The sequence below is a fragment of the Ochotona princeps genome, chromosome 31 (assembly GCF_030435755.1).
Source record: "Ochotona princeps isolate mOchPri1 chromosome 31, mOchPri1.hap1, whole genome shotgun sequence".
Classification (NCBI taxonomy): Eukaryota; Metazoa; Chordata; class Mammalia; order Lagomorpha; family Ochotonidae; genus Ochotona; species Ochotona princeps.
The window spans coordinates 9,704,483-9,728,839 of record NC_080862.1 but is presented as its reverse complement, the minus strand read 5'-3'; the positions used below and the strand labels follow the sequence as shown (position 1 = coordinate 9,728,839).

The window sequence follows — 24,357 nt, the reverse complement described above, 5'->3', positions numbered from 1 at the left end:
TGGCTCGATAGGCTAATCCTCAGCCTACAAGTGCCGGCAACTCATATGGGTGCCGGTTCGTGTCCCAGCTGCTCTACCTCCCACTCAGCTCCCTGCTTGTGGCCCTGGAAGGCAGCGTAGGGTGGCTCAAATACTTGGGCCCCTGCACCCAGGAGACCTAGAGGAGGCTCCTGCTCCTGGCTTCAGGTTGGCTCAGCTTTGGCCATTGCAACCAGCGGATGGAAGATCTTTCTGTCTTTCCTTCTCTAAATCTGCCTTTCCAATGCAAAATAAAATACTTTTTAAAAAAAATGCTTTTTTCTTGGAAAGGTAAAGAGAGAAAGGGACAGGTAGGTGGATCTTGCACCTGTTAGTCACTCTGCAGATGTCTGCAACAGCGAGGACTGGGCCATGCCACCCTGGGTGCTTGGCCAACCTTTGCTGCCCTCGCCGATGCCTTCACAGAGAGCTGTGTCAGGGAGTGGAACAAACAGGACTGGCAGTCAGATGGAATCGCGGTTTTGCAGGCAGCGACTCGGCTTCCTGTACCACAACGCTAGCCCCAGCTGTATTTTTAGGTCTGTTTAGCTGTATTATTTAGTCGAAATTAGCTGGTCTTTACTAAAAGTTCTTAAGGTACTGCCCCTGTTGTAGCTGGCGCGTTCTGAACATCTTCTACTTCTGGGTGATTTTCAGGTGTCAGAATGTTTGCTTGGTCCCTGGGAGCCTGGTTAATGCTTTGTCTCTTGATTTGAATCAGCGGATGTTTGGAGACAAGCCTCCGAGAGACGCTCGTCTTAGAGACCAGGACAGTCAGAGAGTTGTGATTTTCTTGCCAGAGACCAGACAGCTGAGTAGGGCTGAGCTGGGACTAGAACTGATGTTTTCACTCCCTGCCATGGCTGTGTCTGCCCTCACTGTCTGCTGGCTCCTGGGTCGAGAAGGGCCTGTCTCTTGTCCTGTAAGATAACTAAGGCAGCATTCACCGACCTGCTAGGTCTGTGCGATGTGGATGTCATCCTGTTAGCTGTGGGGCATCCACAAGGGAGTAAGCGAGCCCTCCCCGCAGCAGCTCTGGGGTGGAGAGATCACAGTAACACTTTGCAAAATCTTGCTAAGCTGTGGATATTGTGGTATTTGCAGTCTGGTGTTGTTGCTGCTTGAGGTGATGATTCTCCAACACTCTACCCACATGGAAGAACCACCAGCATTGGGATTCCTTTGGCCTGCAGTGCCACCAGTTCTAACTCTTAAAAAAAAATCCATATTGGCACAAACTATATATATAGTTGTAACTAAGAGTGATTGTTTCTGCTGTCGTGTTTGTACCTGAGAGCATGGGTTTGTGTTCAGTTTCTCCGTCCCTGCTTTCTGCATGGTGGTAAGTGCTCCACACAATGATTGCCAGGTAGCAGAAGGTCACATTTACTGTACTGTAAGTGAGCATGGCCAAGCTCGGCAGAGTGGCTTATAAGACCCCCATCTGTGAGCCAGCAGCCCTGCTCCGCTTGGCTGACATCTGCAGGCTGCTGGGCCTCGCCTGCTCTGGGCCCTTCCTCCTATCTGCCATAGGCTAATTAAACCTCTTCTTCTCCTTCAAATAACATCTTAGGTTGATGTCCTCAAGGCAACAGCACTTCCCCTGTTGAAGCAGTTTGGAATTGATGGTGAATCATTTGAGCTAAAGGTAAGACTGCATGAACAGCAGCCTGCTGGAAGAGCTGTGTGTGTGTGTGTGTGTGTGTGTGTGTGTGTGCGCGCGCGTGTGTGTATTTGTGTGTGTCTAATCAGAACGTCGACAGGACTCAAGAAGCAACCACGCAGACTTGGAACCGAAAGGGGCCCTTTAGTGATGACAGAATTAGCCAGCACATTGTAGGAGGGGCCTTTGGAGGCAATTTACATAGATACTGGTGTCAACTCCTTTAGTCCTCCTACCAGCTCTGTCCAAGCGGCTAAGTAAGTAGAGCAGGAGTATGCTGGCCTGCAGCATCTCTGACCCAGAGATGCCTTGGAGAGATTTTGGGATTTCTGACATCAAGAAGTAATTCAGCCATCTGTTCCATTTTACTGTCAAAAGGAATTATTAGCAGTCCATTGCCTTAACACTGAATATATTAAACCACTTAGCATCTCTGCCTTGTAAATTAACGTTGTTAAACAGGAGGAAATAACCACATTTTGTTGACCCAGGAGGGAAAAAAGAAGTGGATGATAGTTAAGAAATGGCCAGTTCCTCATTTTGAGGATGAAGAGACGCATCCTGAGGGGGTGAAGAGGAAAGAACCTGCCCGTGGTGACACTGATGGGAGCAGATGCCCCTGGGCAGGTCACTTGGTCTTTGACTGTTGGTCCAGGGGCACCATTCTTCCCGACGCACCCTGGACTGGCTGCCCTGTTAGAGCCAGCAGGAGGTGCCACTGGTCTAGAGGGGTTGGCAGGCTGAGGATAAAGGGATGTCTGTGCTGTTGGCATAAATGCCCCGGGGTTGGACGTCCGGTGATCCAAGGCTTTGCTGCATCCTGGTCTCACTTTCCTCACCTTCTGTGCAGATCCTGCGGCGGGGCATGCCTCCTGGAGGAGGCGGCGAGGTGCTTTTCTCGTGTCCCGTGAAGAAGGTCCTGAAGCCCGTTCAGCTCACAGACCCGGGGAAAATCAAGCGTATCCGAGGGATGGCGTATCCTTTGCTTTGGTGTATGTTTGCTAGTTTTCCTTGCCTCACCGAGGTAAGAATGAGGCCGGAGGCTTCACGTCGTCCCACGTGGCCTTGCATTTCACACAGCCGTCTCAGGAAGGTCTTCGTTGTGAGACATGGTGTTTTATCATCTGCTTCACCATGATTAGATGGGCTGTCTTACTGGTTTTTTTTGTGAGTGATTTTTGGGGATGGGGCATACTATATATCCCTAAAAACGTAGCTCCCTAGCATGGATAGCGTTCCAAGGGCTTTGGTTTTGAGGCTGGGATTGTGCTGCAGCGCCTTCCTGAGACGAGCTCATCACCCAGTAAAGGAAACAAGTGTGCAAGCACATTCATCTTCCGTGTTAAGTTTGGCTTGAATGTGAAATGCGGAGACACAGGAAGGAGATCTTGCTTCCTCTGGTTGACTCCCGAAGTGCTTGGAAACAGCCCTAGTCTAGGCCAGATCAAAGCTAGGAGCCCAGGAAGTCAATCTAGTTTTCCATGTAGATGTCAGGGGGCCAAGCACTTGAGCCATGCCTTGCCCTCCAGAGTGCACGTTGGCTCATGGCCACAGGGTGGAGAGAGCAGTGGCTGAGGTGAGAGATTGAGCTAGGTGTGCTGCCTAAAGTCTGAGGAAGATAGAACAGAGCTTCCCTGGAGGATGGTCTGTGCCCTGCGTGGTTGTCCTGGGACCGTGAAAGGGCCAAGCCTTGTGTATATGAGAACATGTGCAGGCTGGTGAGGCATCCTAGGAGCCTCACTTGCTGATATTTAAGTTAACTAGGGGGTATTCAACTCTGAGGAGTTAGAACAAGGCTATACAGAGCAATGGCAATGCAGTATAACTAGGTTTTGTTGTTAAAACCAAACATGCAGGGTATGTGTTTAACACGGTTGTTAAGGTGTCAGTTGGCATACCCAATATCCACATCAGAGTTCCTGGATTTGAATCCCGGCTCTGCTTCCTGCTAATTCTAGCTTCCTGCTAATTTGCACCATAACCAAGCATCAGATAATGACCCAAGTAGTTGGGTTCTTGCTACTCACACAGGGGATCTGGATTGAATTCCTGATTCCTGGTTTTGTCTTGGCCCAGCTGTGACTGGTATAGACATTTCCGGAGTGAACCAATAGATAGAAGATCTCTATTTCTCTACCCTTGAAACACAATGGAAGTGGACAAATAAATAAAAAAAAATTTTAAAATCTCCATTATTAAAAAAAAAACCCTCCAAAATTTGGCTTTTCTAGTTGATCCCATGTCATTTACTTGGAGATTAATCTCGGTCACTTTGTATTCTGCCTTAGAGAGAACCTCACACATCTCCCTTGCCCTGTTGATGGCCGTCGGGTTGTAGCCTGTGAAATGGAACACACCTTGAGGCCAGGTTGAGGCATTTTCCCTGGTGGTTTGTTTCCCCATGGCTGGATTAGAGCAGGCAGCTCTGCAGGGAGCCCAGGCCCCATAGCTGGGCACTGTGAATCCCAGCAGTATGCTCTGCTTGGTGACACGATCCAGCCATAACAACGTTGAGTTTCCCCGCAGGGTTTCCTCCCTGGGTGCCCCTGGAAGTTTTGTACTGGGAGTGCAGAAGCGTGCTGTCATCCTCTGATGCTGCTAGGAAACACAGAAGGCTCCTGCCTGGGTCTTACAGAGACCTTGCTGCAAGTGCCTGGGGCGCCTTGAGTGTAAATTTTTTTTTCTTCTCTGGTTCCCTGTGTAGTGCTCTTAGAACTTTTCCTCTGTAGCATCTGAGCCAGGAAGATAACTTGTGAGGTCCCAAGTTCCTACTTTTCCATGTGGCAGAGGATGGGACCCCTTCATCATCATCCCGAATAGCTCTCTGTGGGTACAGAGACTCCCTCTGAACCCTGGGGAAAGTGGACACCCACCCCTGGCTCGGATTCCTGGCTGGAACCCTTGCAGCCACTGGGCTGCCAGTGCTGCCCAGTTAGCAAACACCGCAAAGGAATGTGGGTTGCAAAGATCACTTTTTTGCTTGCCAGCTTTGGAGCCTTGGTGGAGAAAGAGCCGCCTTCAGAAAAGGCTGTATTTGGTTTTGCAGTGTTTTACTTGTGAGGTTAGCTGCCTGGCTCGACTGAGCTAGGGGGCTCTGTTTCCCGTGGGAGGGCTCCAGCTGGGAGAACCAGTCCTGTTGTTGTGTGCGTTTGTGGTTTGTACTGGGTTACCTCCAGAGTGCATGTTGGGCCACTTGCTTCCTACACAGTGATGATGCCTGGCCAGGGTCTGGGAGGGAGCTGCTGGGACTCGGGCAGGCGTTACCTGTGCTGGCTGCATTGCCTCTGCTGGCCGGTGTGGTGGTAGACAAAGGGCCACTCCTGTGGTGCGGTCCCAGGGCTTAAACTGGGGTCGAGGTGGAAGAGGTGACTGATTTGGTATTTGTGAGCTGATACAGTCTCCTCTTGGTGACTGTGGGGATGCCCTTTCAGTGTCTGTCTGTCTGTCTGTCTGTCTGTCTCGCTTGCTACCGCACCTCCTGCCACGCACATCTCTGGTTTCTGACCTTGAACATCAGGGAAGGCAAAAGCTGGAGTCCCATATGGCCTGTAGCTATGGACTTGTCTCGAATATTAGGCCTTGCTATGGCGTTCCTAAATGGATTTCAGGATGCCTGCAGAGCTGAATGTGCACCTGTTTCTTGGGAGAGAGGCTGTAGTTTTTCTCAGATCCTCAGAGAGGGCCCGGCTTCCTGAAAAGAGAATCTGTGTTTTAGGATGTGAAGGTTGCAGTCACATAACAGGGCAAGCAGTAACTGACGCTTGACAGTCCAGCCACCAAGCGCTTCACGTGCAGTGTTTCATTTAGGTCTGTAAACTCCAAGGGACGGGTCTTATGGTTCTTCCTTTCCTGGTGAATTGGGAGCCCAGGGAAAGTTCAGGCACTTCAGGCAGCATGTCGGCCCCGGGGGGACCTTGGACTCAGTCTGATTCCACAAGTTGGCACTGGACCATCCCTTAGGAGGGCCTCCCTGTCCAGCCGCACACCCCTAAGTAACTCGGTGCTGCCAGCCTTCATTCTCCTTTGCCCTTTTGTTTTACCGCTCTGACTTTTAGGGTTATCTTCTGTCGGCCCTGAAGTAGTCCATTACCCTCCCATTTTTCTTATCTTTCGAGCTGCAGAGTGAAGCTGTGTCAGTTCTCTGTCCTGGTTGTCCTCCTGGAAGACCCGGAGCTGAGAATTGAGATCCCAGGCACAGGGCTGCTGTGTTGAGAAGGTGTTGGAGGAGACAACTGCAGCCAGTGGCAGATCCCATCCCGTGCCTTCCCCGAGGAGAGTGTGCAGCCTCGGCCCTCAAAGGATGGCACCCATGGGTCCCCAGGCTAGGAGAGCCAGGACTGTTTGTCTGGGCTGCCCGGGGTTAGAATTACATTCTGCACAGGCAACTTGTGATGTCATTGGGCTGTGTGTGTGTGTAATTGAAATCCCTCTTTGCTCCTTCCTCACTTCAGGTTTGTCCTTTGCGTCAAGTCAAATATTTATCGAGCATTTCTGTGTACCAAAGTAGTGTGTTAAAGAGTCGTGAGGGGCAAAGGAAGGAAATGTCTGCCGCTGTGGAGTGTGCAGGCTCACCAGCGAGCAAGAACCACGCGTGTGTATGTCGGAGGGGCGGGGGGCAGCACAGGTGGGTGCTGGCGGCAGGCTGCCTGAGAGCCGGGGAGCTGGGGGCTGGGAGGGTGAGGCCAGGCTGTCCAGGGTGAAGCTTGCGTGGGTAGAGGGTGTCATGGTGCCAGCTGGGGAGGTTGATCGTGGGGTCTGGGATGTTCAGGAATCCCTGGGAGACACGGCTGTGTGAGGCGGAGGTGGTCATCTGGTTTAATGTCCACGTTGGGTCCTAGAGCGGGGACCAGCTGCCAAGTCGAATTCCTTGCAAAATCTCTGAGCGTTTCACTTCTGTTTCTTTCTCACTGATACAGCCTGTTCTTGGTTGTGCATTGGTACGTGGGAAATGCTCAGTATGTATTTACTTTTTCTTTGTGCTGTGGGGTTGGAGAGAAACCCATTTCTGTGGCCAAGTCAACTAACGCGTATCTTCTTTGATTTCCGGGTTCCATGTTGTAGGAATGCAGATTGACAGTATTTTAACCGTAATGTGGGAAATGTGAGGGGTCTCTCACCCACACAGGCAGTGAGTCTTAAATGAAAGAGAGGGTGCTCTGAAAGGTAGAAAGACCTGTTTGGGTCTTGGTTGAATAGCGGCCGTTGTGGGCTTTCACTTAACTTCTCCTGCCAATGTTCCAGGAGGTGGGATCGCCCTTGGCCCGCGTCAGTCCCTGCGCAGTGTCTGTTCTGGACAGGGTCTTAGTGAAAAGCTCATTGTTTGCAGCAGTGGGAATGACAAGGAAATAGAAGGTCCCCCCGGTGTTGCATCTCAGAGGAGCCTGGCGTGTGGCCCTAAGAGGGCAGGTGTTGGGGTTCGGGGCTGGGAGCAGGGTTCAAGGGTTTTAATCTGCTTTTCACTCCGTGTGCTGTTTAGATTTTTTTTGCCCCCTTCTGTCCAACCTTGACTACTTAAGCCTTCAATAATAATAGGTTGAGTTATGGTGCTATGAAATGAAGTAACTGGAGTTAGGAAATTGAACAACTGTGTGTTGGGACAGTTGCACGTGCGGAGCCCCAGCCAGGTGGTGATGTCCTTAACTCGGAGTCGCAGATACTCTGTCCGCGTGTCTCCTCAGATGGCCAACCGGATCGTGGACTCGGCCAGGAGCATCCTCAACAAGTTCATACCTGACATCTACATCTACACGGACCACATGAAAGGAGTCAGCTCGGGCAAGTGAGTGCTCAGGAGGCTGCTGCTGCGGCTGCCCCAGCGGTGTGTCCTCTGTGCCTTTTCTGGTTAAACTTCAGACTGCCAGCTCGGAGGTCAGGCAGCTGGAGGAGGAATGGTTTTGGCTCATGGCAGTTAGGGGTACAAGGTTTAGGGGCCCCATCTGGCAGTGTCCTCTGGCTGGCAGAGTCCCAAGGAGGTGTATAGTATGATGATGGGAAATGGGGAACAAGTATGTTGGTCAGTGTTACATCCCCTTCAAAAGCCACTAGGACTCATTCCTAATGACCAGTTCTAATCCTGATCACTTCCACAATCCTGTTCAAAACCGTAACACACCTCAAAAAAGCTATATGGATGGCAAGAGGGTGAGGTGACAGGCACGTGGAGGGAAGTGGCAGTGGTGGTGGCCCGTGTCCGGGTCTCCCTGCCCTCGTTTTCTGATCTTCGTTAGTGTGTACCACTGCCAACACTGCTGGGCTGGGTGTCCCTTGTTGCCTCCTGACCAGCGACTCAGTGGCAGCTTGGGTTTATGGTGAAGTTTTCCATGTGGTACCATGTCAGTTTATTCCTTATGACTCAGAGTGTCTGGAAAGTTTGCCTGAATGGGCCATGTTGCATGCAACCCTTCCCTTGGTACACACATAGCAAGTAAGGCCACTGCCTGAGATGCCAGCATCAGTTTGTGTCCCTCCCTGCTCTGCTTGCCTTCTAATCCCCTGCTGATGGCCTAGGAAAAGCGCTGTAAGATGGCCCAAGTACTTGGGACCCTGTTACTGCAGTGGAGACCCAGATGGAGCCCCTGCTTCCCTGTTGCGGCCTGATCCAGTTCTGGCCATCGTGGCCACCTGGGGAGTGAAAGCAGTGGGTGGAAAATCTCTCACCTCTCTCTCTCTGTCACTTCCACTTTCAAATATATACTTAAAAAAGAAAAAGATAGGGCCCGGCGGCGTGGCCTAGCGGCTAAAGTCCTCGCCTTGAAAGCCCCGGGATCCCATATGGGCGCCGGTTCTAATCCTGGCAGCTCCACTTCCCATCCAGCTCCCTGCTTGTGGCCTGGGAAAGCAGTTGAGGATGGCCCAATGCGTTGGGACCCTGCACCCGCGTGGGAGACCCGGAAGAGGTTCCAGGTTCCCGGCATCGGATCGGCGCGCATCGGCCCGTTGTGGCTCACTTGGAGAGTGAATCATCGGATGGAAGATCTTCCTCTCTGTCTCTCCTCCTCTGTGTATATCTGGCTGTAATAAAAATGAATAAATCTTTAAAAAAAAAAAAAAAAGAAAAAGATACATTCCATCCTGACTAGATGTAGGATTGAAACATGAGCTTAAAAGAAAGAAGCAAGGACAGACTGATTGCTGTCATTCATCTTGCACAGTGTTTCTCATACAGTGGTTGGGTTAGTCTCCTAGTGGATGCCTGGAAGGTGTTCTCTAAGCACAGCTTGTGTTCGTGGTGACAGGTCTGTGTCACAGTTGCGTGCACAGTGTATTGTCGAAAAGGCTGCCACATCTGATGACATTTCCTTAAGAGAAAACTGAGCCAAGTAGATTTGAATTTTACGGAGAAGTGCATGTTTTTATTTATTTTTTTGTTTGTTTGTGTGTGTGTTTAGTCAGCCTGGTTGACACTAAGCCCCGTGAGGGTAGAAATTCCTGTGCTTACCCACGGCACACCGAAGTTTCTGAGTCCTGCATGCTTTCCCCTAGATGTTGGATGTGTGAGCAAATGAGGCCTTCGTGGTCCTGGTCAAGAAGGGTCTTAAGTTGTGGTTGTTGGGTAATGGAAACACCCTGGGACAAAACACGATGCCATCTGCTTTGTTATATTAATGAAATTCTGAGCTTGGAGCTGTCCCTCAGGTATAAAAATGTCAAGGTTTTTGTTCTCTAGATCGCTTTGGCTTGTGCAGGAAAAAGGCTGCTGTTTCTCCAGAAGATTTAATCCGATGCTCTGTAGGGCCACGTGCCTCTGGGTGTGGTGTGGCGAAGGACTGAGTGAGCACTGGGGTGGAGAACTTGCAAAGGTTTTGGAGTCCAGAAGACCCATGTTTGCAGCTCACCTCTGTGTGTCACTTCCTAGCCCTGTGGCCTCAGCGCAGTTGCTTAATCTCTGCATTCCCTCATTTGTGAAATGAAGATAGTAATATCTGCATTGCAGAGTTGTCGTATCACAGCGTACTGTTTGCAAAACTCCCACCTCGGTAACTTCCAGAAAGCAGGTGCCCAACATGGTCTCGGTAGCTCTTGTTCATGTTATCACATCCTGTTGGTTATTGCCGGCTCCACAGGAGGAGCCTTTTTAGGGCAGGAGGGGAGGGAGAAGAGAAGGGGTAGGACGGCTAATAGGAAAAGCAGCGGGACTTTGTGTGTCTCTTAGGTTCTGTTTGTGAGCCCTCACCACATCGTCTCGCTATGCATCAGTGAGTGGAAACTCCAGTCAGCCTAATGGGACAGGAAGGAAGCCTTAGGACATAGTGCCACCCAGAAGGCTTTCATCTTCTCTGTGTCCTGGAGAGCATGGGCCCCTCGCCATTCGCCCCACTCAGTGTCTGTGCCTTAAATCCCCAGGTCACCAGGCTTTGGCTTGTCTCTGGTTGCCGAGACCACCAACGGGACCTTCCTCGGTGCTGAACTGGCCTCCAACCCCCAGGGCCAGGGGGCAGCTGTGCTTCCGGAGGACCTTGGCAAGAACTGCGCCCGGCTGCTGCTGGAAGAAATCTACAGGGTAAGCCCTCGGCCTGAAGGCTTCTGGGAGAGCAGTGGTCATGAAGCAGTGGGTTGCCATGCTCTCATCCTTGCTCCCTAGAAACATCTCTTCCTCTTCCAAGGGCTGAAGCCAAGAATTAACCAGTTCCCACTGATGGAACGGTTTCCTGTTAACTAGGTGAAACAAGATGAACATGGATCCAGTCCCAGAGCACACTTTCTCCTATGTGTTTGTGAAGGAGCCGGGGGCAGGGCACAGAGAGACAGATGGACCAGTAGAACTTCTGGCTACTGGCTCGCTGTCCAGATGCCTGGACATCCACAACCAGGAAGGAGCTGGGAACTCAGTTAAGATTTGTCAAGTGGTATGGATCCAAGAACTGGAATGATTCTTTCCAGATTCTTCCAGACACAAACTGGTGTCCATATAGGATCCCAGCACTTTCAAGGTGAGGATTTAGCCACTAGGCCATCACACCAGGCCTGGTTGGCAACTTTTAGCTGTGGGTTGAGGAAGCAGCTGGACAGAGTCATAAAAGGGAAAAGGTAAAAGTGAATGATTTCCATAAGATAATGTAGGGACTGGTATGCTACCCTGGCCAAGGAGGATGCTGCCCTCGTGAAAACTGAGGCTGTTGTTTTCAGGTTCTTCATGAGAAGCTGGAAATCTGGATTTGCATACAATAATTAGTTCAAACATGAAGTCGTGCCAGCAGACTAGATTTCTCAGTGTATTCCTGAACACAGAAGTACATTTCAGGAAGGCAGGCCTATGTTACAGCATGGTAGGGAAAACATGGGAACACAGGGTGTTGCAGGATGCGAGCGAGATCACACCAGACATGTCTAAGGTTTATTAAGGAGTCTTTATTAATCAAGCTTGAAGACAACAGAGCACAATAGCAAATTACAAGTCCATACAGCAATCCACCTAATCATAATCCCAAAAGAAACAAATGGTCATCATCCTTAAGTCCATCCATTAAGCTGAAGACCTATGTCGCAGCTTCCCCAACAATATATGTTATCCTAAGAGACATGCAACAAATAACCTGGTCACACACACAAAGAACCTGGACACACTTACAAAGCTGCAGACATTCACCTTTCCCTGGCTTCTCTGCCCACATTCCATCACTGCTAGGCCTCACCTCTCCTGGAACTCCAGATAGTACACATACCATAAACAACATCATTATAACCATTGCCTCACCTAAGCAGCACACAGGGACCATGCTCAGGGGATTACCTGTCCTGGGCCAGCCAAGAGACGAGGTGGCAGAGTAACAGAAGCACCTGGCCAGAAAGAGTGAGAACCCCTGCTTCACAGGCCTTTTAAAGGGGCTTGTGAGGGGAGTGGTTGGTTACACACAACACAATACCGTCCCCTCTCAGTTGATAGGTGAGTCACAGGTGGGCTGGAGGGAATAGCTAAGGGTTGTGGGCTAAAGAGTTGATTAGTGCTCGTTAGGATGGGCAGGAACAGGAACTGGGCTTAGAGCTAAAAACACCTAGACTAATTGGACTTCCAATATCCTGGCTCATTTAGGATGTGGGGGAAGTGGTTGAGGATGCAGTTACTATCCCATTGCTGTTAGGACCCACCTTCAGGACAGAGGTTGGGGGACACAGCCAAATTTCATTTGCCCACTGTCAGTGGGTGCTGGCTATCACAGGCTGCACCCCATAACAAGGGCAGAGAAAGGACGCCCCAGAGCACAGGACACTTGAACCAGCTGCCATTTTACGGGTGCAGCTCTGCTAATGGGATGGGGTGCCACAGCTCACACCAATGCAGCCCGTCGGTTGAACTGTCCGGGAATGTGTGTGCATAGTACACGTGCTTGTGCCGACACACTGATGCTCCCAGTGTGGACGGGACCGAAAGTAAGGAAGAGGGAGAGGGCGGCCAAAGGAATAAGGTCGGTTGCCTGGAGGTGCATGCTCTCAGATCCCACATACGCGCGGGAAGAGGAATGCCCCGCATGTGGTTCTGAGATGTCCGTTTTGCCTGGGACACACACACACATACAAACACACATGCGCGCACGCGGTGGTGAAATCTTCTCCACACACAGATGTTGAGCCAGTCCTGGGGAGGTGGGAATGTCTGCTGTGTGTGTGCCAGGCCGCGTGTGGTGGAACTGAGTGCTGGCCAGCACTGTGCCCCGGATGGGTTGCTGCTGAAGGATGCGGAGTGTTTGTGAAATCTCTCTCTTCTGCCCCAAAGGACACGCGAGGCTTCTCTCTTTGCATTCATCTGGATGTTTCTTCTGAGTTCTTTGTCATCTCTGTGGTCTCCAAGGACATTTTGCACTGTATCAAATCACGAAAATTCTCACTGAGCCCAGGGAAAGGATGTTAGTAATACAGGCAGAGGGATGATTTTTTGTTTTTCTTTTGAAATTTTTTTTTTTTTTTTTTTTTTGCCATTGGGCCAGTCTGTTCGTCACGTGGTAGGTGAAGCTGAGGTCATGGACAGTGCTCCCCACGGTTGACTTAAGCACAGAAGGCAGCTTAGGGGTACCGACTGCTCCCGTTCTGAAACACAGCTCCTCAGCCCTAAATGAGAATCAGCTGTTTCTCAATCCCAAACAACCTGCAGTGACCTCATCCCTGGGGAAATTGTGCAGGTAGGAGCTGGAATCCCGAAGGAGCAGGTTCCCTTTTTGTCAGTCTCCCGCAGCCCCAGTCTGGCCTCCAGTATTTGGTGCGCACTGAATCATTTCAAAGCTTGATGCTAAATTTAGTGGACCCTTGAAAGATGAGTACTGAGTACAAGTGGAGGACTAAGTGATCCCGGAGTTAACCTGCCGGTTACTGCATGCTCCCGTTCAGCCATCTCCTCACGGGGGCTGGAGAAAAAGGCGGCTGTGTCCTCTGTGTGCCCCAGTCCCTTGCTGGCCTCTGCAGGTTTCCCATCCTTTGTCCTGTGGTGGCCTCAAGGCCCTCTTCTGCCCAGAGAGGTACTTTGGGTCCCTTCCTAATAGACCCTTGGGGGGATTGGAAGCATCATGTTACAGAAGGGTCCTGTGGAGCCCACGGGCACAGCTGGAGTGTGGGTTTCTGTCCCTATAAATAGAGTGTAAGCTTCAGGGGCAAAGGGCAGCCCACCAGTCCACCAGATGAAAAACTGCAGCCTGGTTAAGCTATTTTTTTTTCCTTTCCTCTAATTGAGATCTACTTTAGACCATTTTATAGTATCTGGACCAAATTTGTTTGTTTCATTTTAGTCTATTAAGAGAACTTCCTTTGTGTATCTATCATGTTTAATTATTGAAAGGGTGGAATGACTTCATGGTTTTTTTTTGTTTTTTTTTGTTTGAGCAGTTCTGTGCAGATCCGGGATGTGACACGATTTCAAAGAGCATTCAACATGTGTTCCTTTTGGAGAAGCTCTGCCATCTTACTGATCTCATCCCTGCTGTTGGCATTTGTTCCCCACGGGTTGCCAGGCCCTCCTGCTTCTCTCCCCGACGGCTGGAGCTGCCCTCTCTGTGGCTTCCGCCCGACCCGCTCCGTCCACTGCCTCTGCCCTGACTCTTCAAGTCCTCCAACCTCCTTGTCACTCGCAGTCTCGGCTCTTTAACACCTGTCTAACCTCCTAGTTCCTGACCCTCACCACTTCCTCACTGTCCTGAGAGAGGAACCTTGACCTTGTTAGAATGGTGCTACTGCTCTGGCCAACCCACCTCCTTCCTCTGCCTGTCAAATCCCTTTCAGACCTGCCTGCTGGCTGATCCTTACTGGACCCTGGGGTGTTGCTTCCCCTCTTCCTGGTCTTCCCTCCTCTCTCCTGGGCCAATTCCAGCCCCACCCTGCAAAGTCTTCCTTTAGTGTCAGGTGGTCATACCCTCCCCCACTCCCCCTTGGCAGTCATATGGAACGTAGCAAGACCTGTGACACAGGATCCTCATATTTCCCATGGGGATCAAGTTTTTCCTTTTTGTGTGGGGAAAACATTGTTATCTTAAAATCTGCTAATGAGAAAGCTCCTTGTATTCAGCCATTAAGGAAGAGCCAGCAGGAGGCTCACACCCTAAGTTAGGGTAGGGATGTCCTGACTACCACTGTTGGGCCTACTGCGTACAGCCTGACAACCAGAAAACAGGATTGGTGTATTTCCCATCTTGGAGCCATCAAACGGGAGGGAGTGGGGATGCCCACTGACTGGCCTTCTTGTGAGCTCTGCACAAAACAGACAGAAGGTCCTTTTGATTTCCTGTGTAAATGCAAGTCTGCATCACTATAAGTCAGATTATCCTAGAACGATCAGAAGACATTTGTGAAGGCGCGGACATCCGTGTCAGCAGTGTGTGTGAGAAGCCAGAGGGCCGAGTCAGTTGAGAAACTCCAAGAAGGATAGAGGAAGGGCAGCCGCAGCAGGTTGCTGTCCATCACGAGGATGTCGCAGAAGAGGTTTCTGTTGCGCTTACTGAGGAAAAAGGAAGGAGAGAGGCGGAGGATGGGGATGATAACATAGAAGTCTCAAGAATGGAGGGATCTGACCCTACCACGGTGGGGTTTAAGTCATACGGGAAGCGAGCAGGTGGAGGAGGGGGTTCATGTGTCAAGTTGGATTTCAATAGGTTGGTGTAAGACTCTTTTGGGGATTAGTGGTGGTTCAGTTGTGTTAAGTAAATATGAGCACTGTTGGGCCCAGCGCAGTAGCCTAGCAGCTGAAGTCCTCGCCTTGCACTTGCCCGGATCCCATATGGGTGCCAGTTCTAATCCTGGTAGCCCCGCTCCCATCCAGCTCCCTGCTTGTGGCCTGGGAAAGCAGTCAAGGATGGCCCAAAGCCTTGGGATCATATACCCATGGGAAGAAGCCCCTGTTCCTGGCATTGGATCAGCTAAGCTTCGGCCATGGTGGCCACTTGGGGAATGAATTGACGGATGGAAGATCTTCTTCTCTGTCTCTCCTCCTCTCTGTATTATTTGCCTTTCCTATAAAAATAAAGAAATCTTTAAAAATATATATGAACACTGTCTGACCCCTGGGGTAGACTAGCATCTCCCAGGGTGTTCACTGCTTACACTTGATCAAATGCTCTGATTCCGTGGGAGTCACTGGCTTTCCACCACCTCGTCTTGAGGAACTGTGACCGTCTGTGCCTCGTGTCAGCTGCTACGGCTGCTCTGCCTGTCGGTTGTCACGAGGCCTCATCTTCTAGGCTTGTCTTGTTCCATCACCACTCGCCTCTTGACATCTGTTGCTTCTGAGTATGTGTTTCTGATTCTTTTTTTTTCCCCTTCCTGTCTTTTGTTGCTTTGCCCCTTGCAGCTTCTGCAGTGTTTTTAATCATTAAAGTGTTTGTGTTTGCAGGGTGGATGTGTGGATTCGACCAACCAGAGCCTGGCCCTGCTGCTCATGACCCTTGGACAGCAGGATGTTTCCAAAGTCCTCTTGGGGCCACTGTCTCCTTACACGTGAGTCTTCTTCCTTCTCTCTTGTCACCCTGTCCACTTGAATGGCCTGATCGCACAGAGTGACACCGTGTTGCGTGCAGTCAGGCTACGCGATGGCTTGCAGCTGTCACTGTTAATCTAGTATTTTTTTTTTTTATGCAGAAGGAGTTTTTGCCTGCCTTTCTTCCTTCATTCCCACCTCGATTCCCATGCAATAAACATTGCTGCTTATTTCTTGGGCAGTCTTTTTTTTTCCCCTCCTGTCTATGCTTTAGATGTCGTTTCCTTTTGGAGGTAAACTCCTAGTTCTGTACAGCTTGTATTTTATCCCTACCCCCCCTTTTGTTTTAATTCTTCCTTTGTCAGTCTTACTTGCTGTGGAGAAACGGATTTTTTTGTCTGGGATGGTAAGACATGAGTTGGCTAGAAAAGATGAGGCAAGGTAAGGTTGATGGTAATGTTACTGTGCCTGTAGGGAGACTGTGGGGGTGAGTTTGCGTTGTGTCTGTTAGGCAGAAGTTGTCTGCTTAGGTGTGAGAGTAAGCAGTCTGCAAAGCACAGCTCCATCAGAGGATGGGAAGTAGGAACAGGCAGCACAGTGAAAGAAGCTTCCCTCTAGCTGAAACGGACTGCCAAGATCCCCCTTTTGGAGCACCGACATGAGTCCTGTGTGGACACGTGTGCTTCCGTCCGTCCAGATGGCTCTGCAGTCATCTGTGGGTGATCAGCTGGCCGGTAAGAAACACTTGGAGGGATACGGGACTGAACTGTCCTTTTTCGGTTATCATGGTACCGATGCTGTATATCTGAAAGGTACAGTACTGTGATAACTGAAGAATGGTGGTGCCATCACATGGAGAGAGGGACCGGGAGTGCTGGCGCAGCAGTGCAGCTTTTAGCCTGGCTTCCGGGCATGAAAACTAGGAGCCGTAAAGACTCTGCTCCTGGAGGCTTCTTCTTACTCTTACCCCTACCCTCTCCCTCCTACTCCCTGCCCCTTGAGTTGGTAGTGGAAGGTTATTTTGCAACAGGAAAGTGAAAGAGAATCTGTTGTTAGCAGTACAGGAAGGCAGATAAGCCAGAACTTGGTAAGGAACATTGTCTCTTGACGACTTGTGGACAGTGTTCCCCAGGCCAGAAAACCCGGAATTGCATAATCCCTAAGAGGCATGCTGACATCGGTAGCCGACTTGGCTGATACTTCACTTGGTGGTTGGTGAAGCCTTTGGAGAGGCACTAAGAGCTGGGAGTATAGCACCGCAAAACTGCAGAGATGGGCTTCCCGTAGAAGTGGCTGGAAGTGGCTGCCAGCTGTGGGTCTACCTTGGCCCTGCAAGCTCTTCAAGTCCTTTCAATGCTGTTGCTTTCGCCAGCAGCTACTCCAGAGCAGCAGACTGCCTGATCACTCACACAGCAGGAGGCCTTGCTGCTGAATGTGTGTGGTCCTGGGACACAACTTGGGCAGAACATTATGTGAAAAATGGGATATGTGTTTTTATTTTTTAACATTTTTTTTTTTTTAAATTTCAAGTTTCTGGGAAATTTTTCAATTTGGTTCCAAGGTCTTTTATAATCTTTTCCAACCAGCAGCCTTGTTGGAGATGGTGACTGGACATTTTGTAAAGTCCTGTGTTTTCCATAGCAAATCCCTCACCGAACAGTCACTGCTTACCTTACCTAAACTGCCTGCATCGCCCGAGAAAGCAGAATCGTTCACTCTGAATGGAACTTTTAAGGAGTAGGACAGACTGAAGATAATGTGTTTGGCACTGGGGTTCAGAGACCTTCTCCGCCTTCTAGATGACCTGCCCTGCCAGGGCTTTCTTGCTGAGGGACCTGCCCTGAAGTGGGCTTCCCTTCTTTTGGGTTAGCTAACACCAACAGAGGGAGGGGAGTTGTTATTCTCCAGAAAGCTGTATCTATGTCTGAGCAGCCTACAGAAGCAAATGTTGAAGGTGGGCTCCAATTGACAAAGTTCCCGTTGTATTTAGGGGTTCCATCAGTGCTGAAAGGGGACACAGTTATAGCCAGGGTCATCGTGGTGTGTATGGGGGGAGAGCTGGGAGGCTGACAGCTTATTCTAGTTGGATTCAAGAGCTCTGGCAAGCAAACCATCACATTTATTTTTATGAGCATTTAGAATCATAGAAATGTTTTTGTGAAACCTCAAATGTCTAAAGAAAACCAGAAACAAGACCGTCTCTTTTTTTTTTCTTTTTTTCTTTTTTTTTTAATATGTTTCTTCTGGCAATTTGCACATGTGTTGACTTGCATAAATAGCTTTTTTGAATGTCTATTTCCAGAGTTCTGGGATTAAGAGGAAATTGCTGTCCAAGCCCTTTTGGAAAGTAAGAACGTCGAGTTCCTCGCTGTTCTCTTGCCTGGTCTCGCCTCAGTAGGTGGTCGCTGGTGCTCACTTTCAGAAGTGAGTCCCTGTGAAACTCCCCAGCAAAATCAGACTTTTTTTTTTCAGTAGAGTAAATTGCATTGGATAACCTGCTGGTATATGGAGAGTCTATTTCTGTTAAATATCTTTTCTTAAGAGGTTTACGGTTGGTGACGATGGTTCAGTCTTTCCTTCATAAAGCTTAAATTTTCTGCTTGCGAAGTGTTTGCACTTAATTTTTTTGAAGTTGAACTTACAACAAGAAAACGGTCTCTGTTATTAGCTGGCAGCTCCCTTAGCAGGTGCAGAAGTTGTGAAAGGATCCTCTAATGATCAGGGTTCGCTGGGTTCTGCCAGGACACAGACCTTGGGGTCCACGTCTGCCTGGCCCTATCATGGAGCCACCAGGAAGGAGGTCGTGGACTTGACATTTTATGTCTCTGAGCCTTGGTCTCACCTAGAGGACGAGTGAATGCCCTGGAAGTCGTGCTCTTGGCCAAGGTGCAGCCATGCTCGTGAGGCCCTTGGGAAACCAAGTTAGTGTCAGGTGTCCCGGATGCTTTCTGGACACTCCCTTGTTCCCTACTGTAGTCCGCTCTCCCAGACAGATCTCTGACCACCAGGAGGCGTGTTGAACTCACCTAGAGAGATCTTAGGCCTGAGTGAAGAGATGACTAGCTGCTTCTTAGTTCTACAGAAACGACTTGTGTGTGTGTTATGCCCATCGATTCTGTACGAAGAGTGATGTTAGATGCCTCCAGCTTTTCAGCCCTTCAGTGGGTGGACATTGGCATTGTCAGGATGGAGGCCCAGAGTGCTTCAGCCATGTGGGCAGAGAGTAAGTGGGGTTCAGTCACTGATGGTTTCCCAGCAGAGCTTCTGCTTCCCATCACCGTACGAACAGGAATTCCCAGCGACCTTGCCCAAGGCAGGATGCCATGCTACTCTCTGCAGGAGAGCCGGAAGTACCCCATACCGCTGGTTTGTTTTCTAACTCTAGGAAGCTGGAAGCTGCTTGCTTATCACCCGCAGCGCAGGACTTCTGGGCCAGTGGAAGTACAGTCCCATGAAGACGGGACAAGATAACGAACGCTCGGGAGGTTGGTGCTGCTTGTGCACAGATGTCAGTGAGTCCTCCCAGCCTCCCAGCTTGACCTTCAAATCCAGAGCGTGCTGCCAATGCTGCACAGCCCTGTCATCTTTGTTGCGTGTGACCCCAGCATAGACAAGGACACTTCAGAGAGTCCACAGGAAAACTACGGTGAAAGGAAAGTGCCATTTGGGAGCAAGCACATTTTTGTAATCCGCACGTAGTTTTTGCAGAAGGCACATCTTCCAGGCACTTTTTGAAGATGCCTCATATTTGGCATAATCTGGCATGAAGGTGTTACCCAGCTTCTCAGCTGAGGAAGCTCGGTGTGCTGCCTGCAGTGACTTGCTGCTGCAATTGAGCTGGGATTTCCATCTCGCAGGGTTATGACCAGTCTGGTTCCCAGTTTCCAGCTGTCTCTGAAAACGAGTTTAGCAACTGTGAATCAACAGGGCTTTGGGAAAGCACCACCGATGTATTTTAGAGCTGTCAGGTGATGGCTCCAGGGGTCAGAATTGGGGAAGTTCTTCTCTTACCTCGACATATTTACCCTCAAATTCTGGGGGAATCTTGGTGGGGGAAGGAAGTGTAGAACCCTTTGCTGTGGTTTGTATCTGCGGGATTGGCCGCAAGTTATTGCCTCTGTAGTCACTCTCACCCTGCTCTCTAACACGGTGAGAACCTGGTGAGAGGGGCTAGGTCCGGGGGCTGGGGCTCGGCAGTCTCGCCATCAGGAACCCCTGGGCTGCTGGAGTTCGTTGGCCATGAGGCTGATGGTCAGCAGCAGCTAGAACAACCCACCTTTTGAAAATCAAAAGGAAAAATGATCATAGTTGTGCCGCAATTCTCTGAAAACTCCTTGTCAGAGGGACTGGAGGCTTTCATACAAAAGTCAATTGTCGATGTTTTTAATTTGTTTTCTCAAATAAATGACTGTCCTGAAACACAAAGAAGGGTGGGAAGCTCCCTACAAATGCAGTTCTCTAAGTGAGGAGTTACAAATTCTGCATAGGGCATGCGTGGAGCGCCCCCATGGCCTACCTTCAAGCATGCTTGCCTGCCGTGGGTGGAGTCGCCCTCACTGCACCACGCCCTCTGTCCTGGCTGTTTGGTTGTGTGGTCTTACCCAGAAAGTGGGAACTTGCAGACTGTGAAAGAGAAAGGCAAGGATTGTGCACTTAGGAGGTGGTCCCCTGGAGGAGCTGCAGCCATGCGGAACTCTGGGGCTGGAGAGGGTGTGACCTACACTGAGTGAGGCTTCTGTTCAACTCCGCTGGTTCAGCCACCATTCAGGACTCGCATTTGGCAGTGCCTGGGTTCAAGTCCTTCCTCCACTTCTGATCCAGCTTCCCACTCATGTGCATCCTGGGAAACAGCAGGTGGCGGCTCAAGTGCTGGGGTCCCTGCCAATCATTTGGTGGACTCAGATAAAGCTCCTAGCTTCTGACTTTGGCGTGGCCCAGCCCTACTTGAGGTGGGCATATGGGGGACTGCATCAATAGATGGGAGATCTCTCTCTTTCTCTGCCTTTCAAATAAATATATTTAGCAGTTCATTGTAAAACAATTAAAAGATAAGGTTGGGGGCAACTGTTTGGCCTAGTGCTTACAATATGCCCAAGGTGATCACATCCCACATCAGTTGGTATGGGTTTGAGTTCAGGCTCCTCCCTGAATTCTACTTTCCCACTAATATGCACCCTGGCAGGCAAACAGGTGGTAGTTTGAGAAGTTGGATCTCTGTCACTCAACGTGGGAAACCTGGGTTGAATTTCCAGCTCCCAGCTGTGCCCTGGCCATGTGCAGGCGTTCGAGAGTGAATTCGTAAAAGAGAGCTCACTACCTCTCAAATAAATATATATGTTAGTTTGTGGAGAATGCATATTATGAAAAAATGCATGCATTGAAATTTTTCCTGTACCGTAATAAACTTAGCTGCTAGTTTTTTTGTGAACTTTTGAAGCACCCTTGCAGGTATGGGGAGAGTCTTCGGTTTTCATTTTCCTAAAAAGTTGCTCACTGGGATTTTAATACCCATCTGTGGTTATTTCTCAGCTTCTGAGCATTTCTGCTTCTTAATAGCCTTAGCGCCCAGCCACATGGGGAGCGTGACAGCAGGGAAAGGCATTCTGAAATGTACCTTAAGCTCCAGGCTTGTGTACAGCCTTCCACCAGACAACACCGAACGGCTGGCAGAACATTGTGTGCAAAGTGGCCCCGAGTTTGCTTTTTCTGGCTGTTGCAAAGACTACAAACACCCAACAGCTGCAAATATGTAGGCCTGTACACTCACGCCTGTGCTTTTGCCCTTCTGCTTTCTCCACGCGATCACAAGCCAGCCGAGGCCCCTCAGGAGCCCTGCCAGCTGGGAGGGTGTCTGCGTTTCCAGCATAGTGGAGTGATTCAGAAGGAAGTCGCCTGGGTGAAGTTTGGGGGGGGGGCAGAGCGTGCCCGAGGCCTGTGTGAGTTCTAGGCAGCAGCGCCAGGGAACAAACTGTTTCCTCCTCGGAATACAGATGAGTGGGTGAGACGACTGGCTGCTGCTAGCTGCGAGTCTTGCTCACAGATGTGGGCTGTTGATCAAGGGGTTTGATGTGTTTGCTTTCTTCTTTCCTTAAGACAGGTTCTGGGAGGTAGGGGGACAGATGGAGAGAAAAGAAAAAACAAAAAACCAGCAACGGAGCGATTGGTGTATGAGAGTGGAAAGTCAGCAGGGGCAGAAACAACTGACTTCCCTTCATTGCCAAGAGTGTAGGAGCCTCTCCTCCAGCTTACGCCCAGCGCCGAGGCTGATTCAGTGTGTGGTTCCTGAGGGCCTCATAAAGGGCCTCGGGTGCTGAAGGTCACTGCCCTTGAGGTGCTCAGGACTTGCCCATGTGAGGAGTGACAGTGACAAGCATTTACCAGAAGCAGAGGAGGCCATGCAGACCCTTAAGGGAGAGGACTGTCCTGTGGGGTGGGGGATTGGTTGGAAAGGCTCTGAAGAGCTGGCAGATGGGGTGCTGCTCTAAAGGTGAAGTGAAAGAGACGCAGCGCCGGGCCGAGTGCGTGCTGCCCAGGTGGCCCCTGCTAACCTCACAGCCCCAAGAGCCAAGGTGTCAGCCACGCAGGCATGGCACTGGCCTTGCCCGCTGTCGCCCTGCCCCTCCTCTGACTAGCTTAGTACTCTCAGGGCCGAGGGCTGGAGCTTTCAATGCAGGAGACTTTGAGTTTAATAAACAGGGGGAATGCATAGGAACCAGCATCAGGATGTCCTCATTAAGGTCACAAACGCATTGTTAAAATGGTTTTATTGAGCTACAGTTCACATGCCACATCAGTTTATCAGTTTAAGCTAGCACACACGGTTTATCGGTGTATAGTATATCATTTCATGATTTTTTTTTTTTTTTTTTTTGCATCTTCACAGAGTTGTCTGACCAGAGTCGCAAAACAGTTTCTTTACCTTAGAGAGAACTGCCCCCTGCCCATTTTCAGTGGGCATTCCTCCCACAGCCCAAAGCTCCAGGCTCCCACTGACTGGCTTCTGTCACCTCTGCGGTGGATGGCCCATTTTGTGTGATGGGTAAAGCCGTGCAGCACACGGCCCTGACTGGCTCCTGTCACCCAGCATGAACGGCCTCCTTGTTGGCCCATGCTGAGGTTCCATAGTGCTTCCATTGCTTTTATTGCCTGGAGAATCCTTCCTGTACCCGACACACCGCATTTAATTTATCCATCCATCAACTGGTGGTCATTTGGGTTGTTTCTACATTTTTTTTTTAAAAGGTTTATTTATTTATTTGAAAGGCACATTTACAGAGAGAAGGAGAAGCACACACAGAGAGATCTTCTATCCTTTGGTTCACTCTCCAAGTGGCTGTTCTGTTCTTTGGGAACTACCTCATTGGCAGTTGCAGTGGGTCTCCGTTTGGGGGTCGCAGTGGGATTAGTTGGAATGATGCGGAGTCTGGCGGGGCAAGCCAGCGGAAGCCTGTCAACCACCACCTCGGTCCAGAGCATTGCCGTTCCCAAGAGACTCTTGGAAGGATGCCGTCACTGTGAGGAGGGTGGTCAGAAACTGCTAGGTCCACAGTTCTTTCTCATCTGTGCTGTTGGCTTCCTTCACATTTCCAAAGTGTCCTTCAAGAATGTTTAACTTTCAGGTCTTGTTTATACCTCTAGATTGAAATCTTCCTGCGGGCAAGACATTTTAATGATTTTTCTTATCTTTTTGGTTGGCTGCAACACCAAGAGGGATTGGCTGCATGAACAGTGCCTGGCATATACAATAGACACTCAGCAAATATTTGTTGAGTCAATGGAAGATTATTGTTGAAGAGGGCAGGGAGATGCTTTATCAGTTTTGGCCTCAAAACTATCGTTCTGCTGGTTATCTTTGGCTCACACTTTGAGTCATCAGTTATGTTTGTTTGCGCATGGCTACTCAAAAATTACCACTTTAATGAGTGCATAGACTAACCTGTCCCACTAACCTGTAACCTGTTTTTCCTGCTTAAGGAATCTTTCCATATTATATGCATCTCCACAAGCTGTCTGAATCCTCTCCAGCTGGCTGTGAATGAGTGCCGTCTAATCCAATTTAATGAGAGAAATTCTAATTTCAAAATCAGGGTCCTGGGTGGGAGAGGGGGATTTTTTTTTTTGTATAAATGAATTCTTTGTTTGTTTGTTTGCTTCTTTTTTGTTTGTTTGTTTTCTTTTAGGATAGAATTTTTGCGGCATTTGAAGAGCTTTTTCCAGATCATGTTTAAAATTGAAACCAAGGCCTGCGGTGAAGAACTCAAGGGCGGGGATAAAGTACTGCTCACTTGTGTCGGCATTGGCTTCTCCAACCTTAGCAAGACCCTCAAGTGATACTGTCATGAGCTCAGACTCCCTTGCCTGCAGACCAGGCCGAAGCTGCCAAGACCTCAGAAGGGACCAGGCGGGAATGTGCTCATCCAGGACAAGCTAACCACTGCTATTAAGGACTTCCTTAAATTTCCCACCAGGAGGAGAAGCTGTCAGTCTCTACAAATCAGAAGTCTCCATATCCTGTCGTTGCCATTTCTTCAGTCACCATGAGAGCTCCCTGGATTCTCCTGGAGGAGGAGTGTGCCTTCAGGGCAGCCGCTGCTGTTCCAACGGAAACAGGCATGCTCCCGCCGCCGGCAGCCCTGGGCTTCCGTCGCATGGGAATTTTCCAGCTCCATGCAGTCTGTGTCTGTTCTCTCCGCAAGGACTTAACTTATGAAGTCTCCGTGTCTGTTACAAAGATGGAAAGAGATATAATACGTGTGGGAAGCTCTTCATGAGTGGCGCAGTGCAG

The 24,357-nt window shown here is 49.9% G+C and overlaps 1 protein-coding gene across 2 annotated transcripts in view; it reads left to right on the top strand.

Moving 5' to 3' along the window:
• Window positions 1–24,357, top strand: part of RCL1 (RNA terminal phosphate cyclase like 1) — a 42,461-nt gene extending 18,104 nt beyond the window's left edge. Inside the window, exons 4-9 of one of the 2 annotated variants that reach the window (XM_004591820.4) lie at window positions 1,592–1,666; window positions 2,532–2,656; window positions 7,335–7,460; window positions 10,025–10,181; window positions 15,489–15,592; window positions 23,753–24,357. In XM_004591820.4, coding sequence (XP_004591877.2) covers window positions 1,592–1,666; window positions 2,532–2,656; window positions 7,335–7,460; window positions 10,025–10,181; window positions 15,489–15,592; window positions 23,753–23,903 — 738 coding nt within the window. In that variant the 3' untranslated portion in view covers window positions 23,904–24,357. The remainder of the gene's footprint in view (window positions 1–1,591; window positions 1,667–2,531; window positions 2,657–7,334; window positions 7,461–10,024; window positions 10,182–15,488; window positions 15,593–23,752) is intronic. The other variant, XM_058657373.1, reaches the window with a different exon arrangement.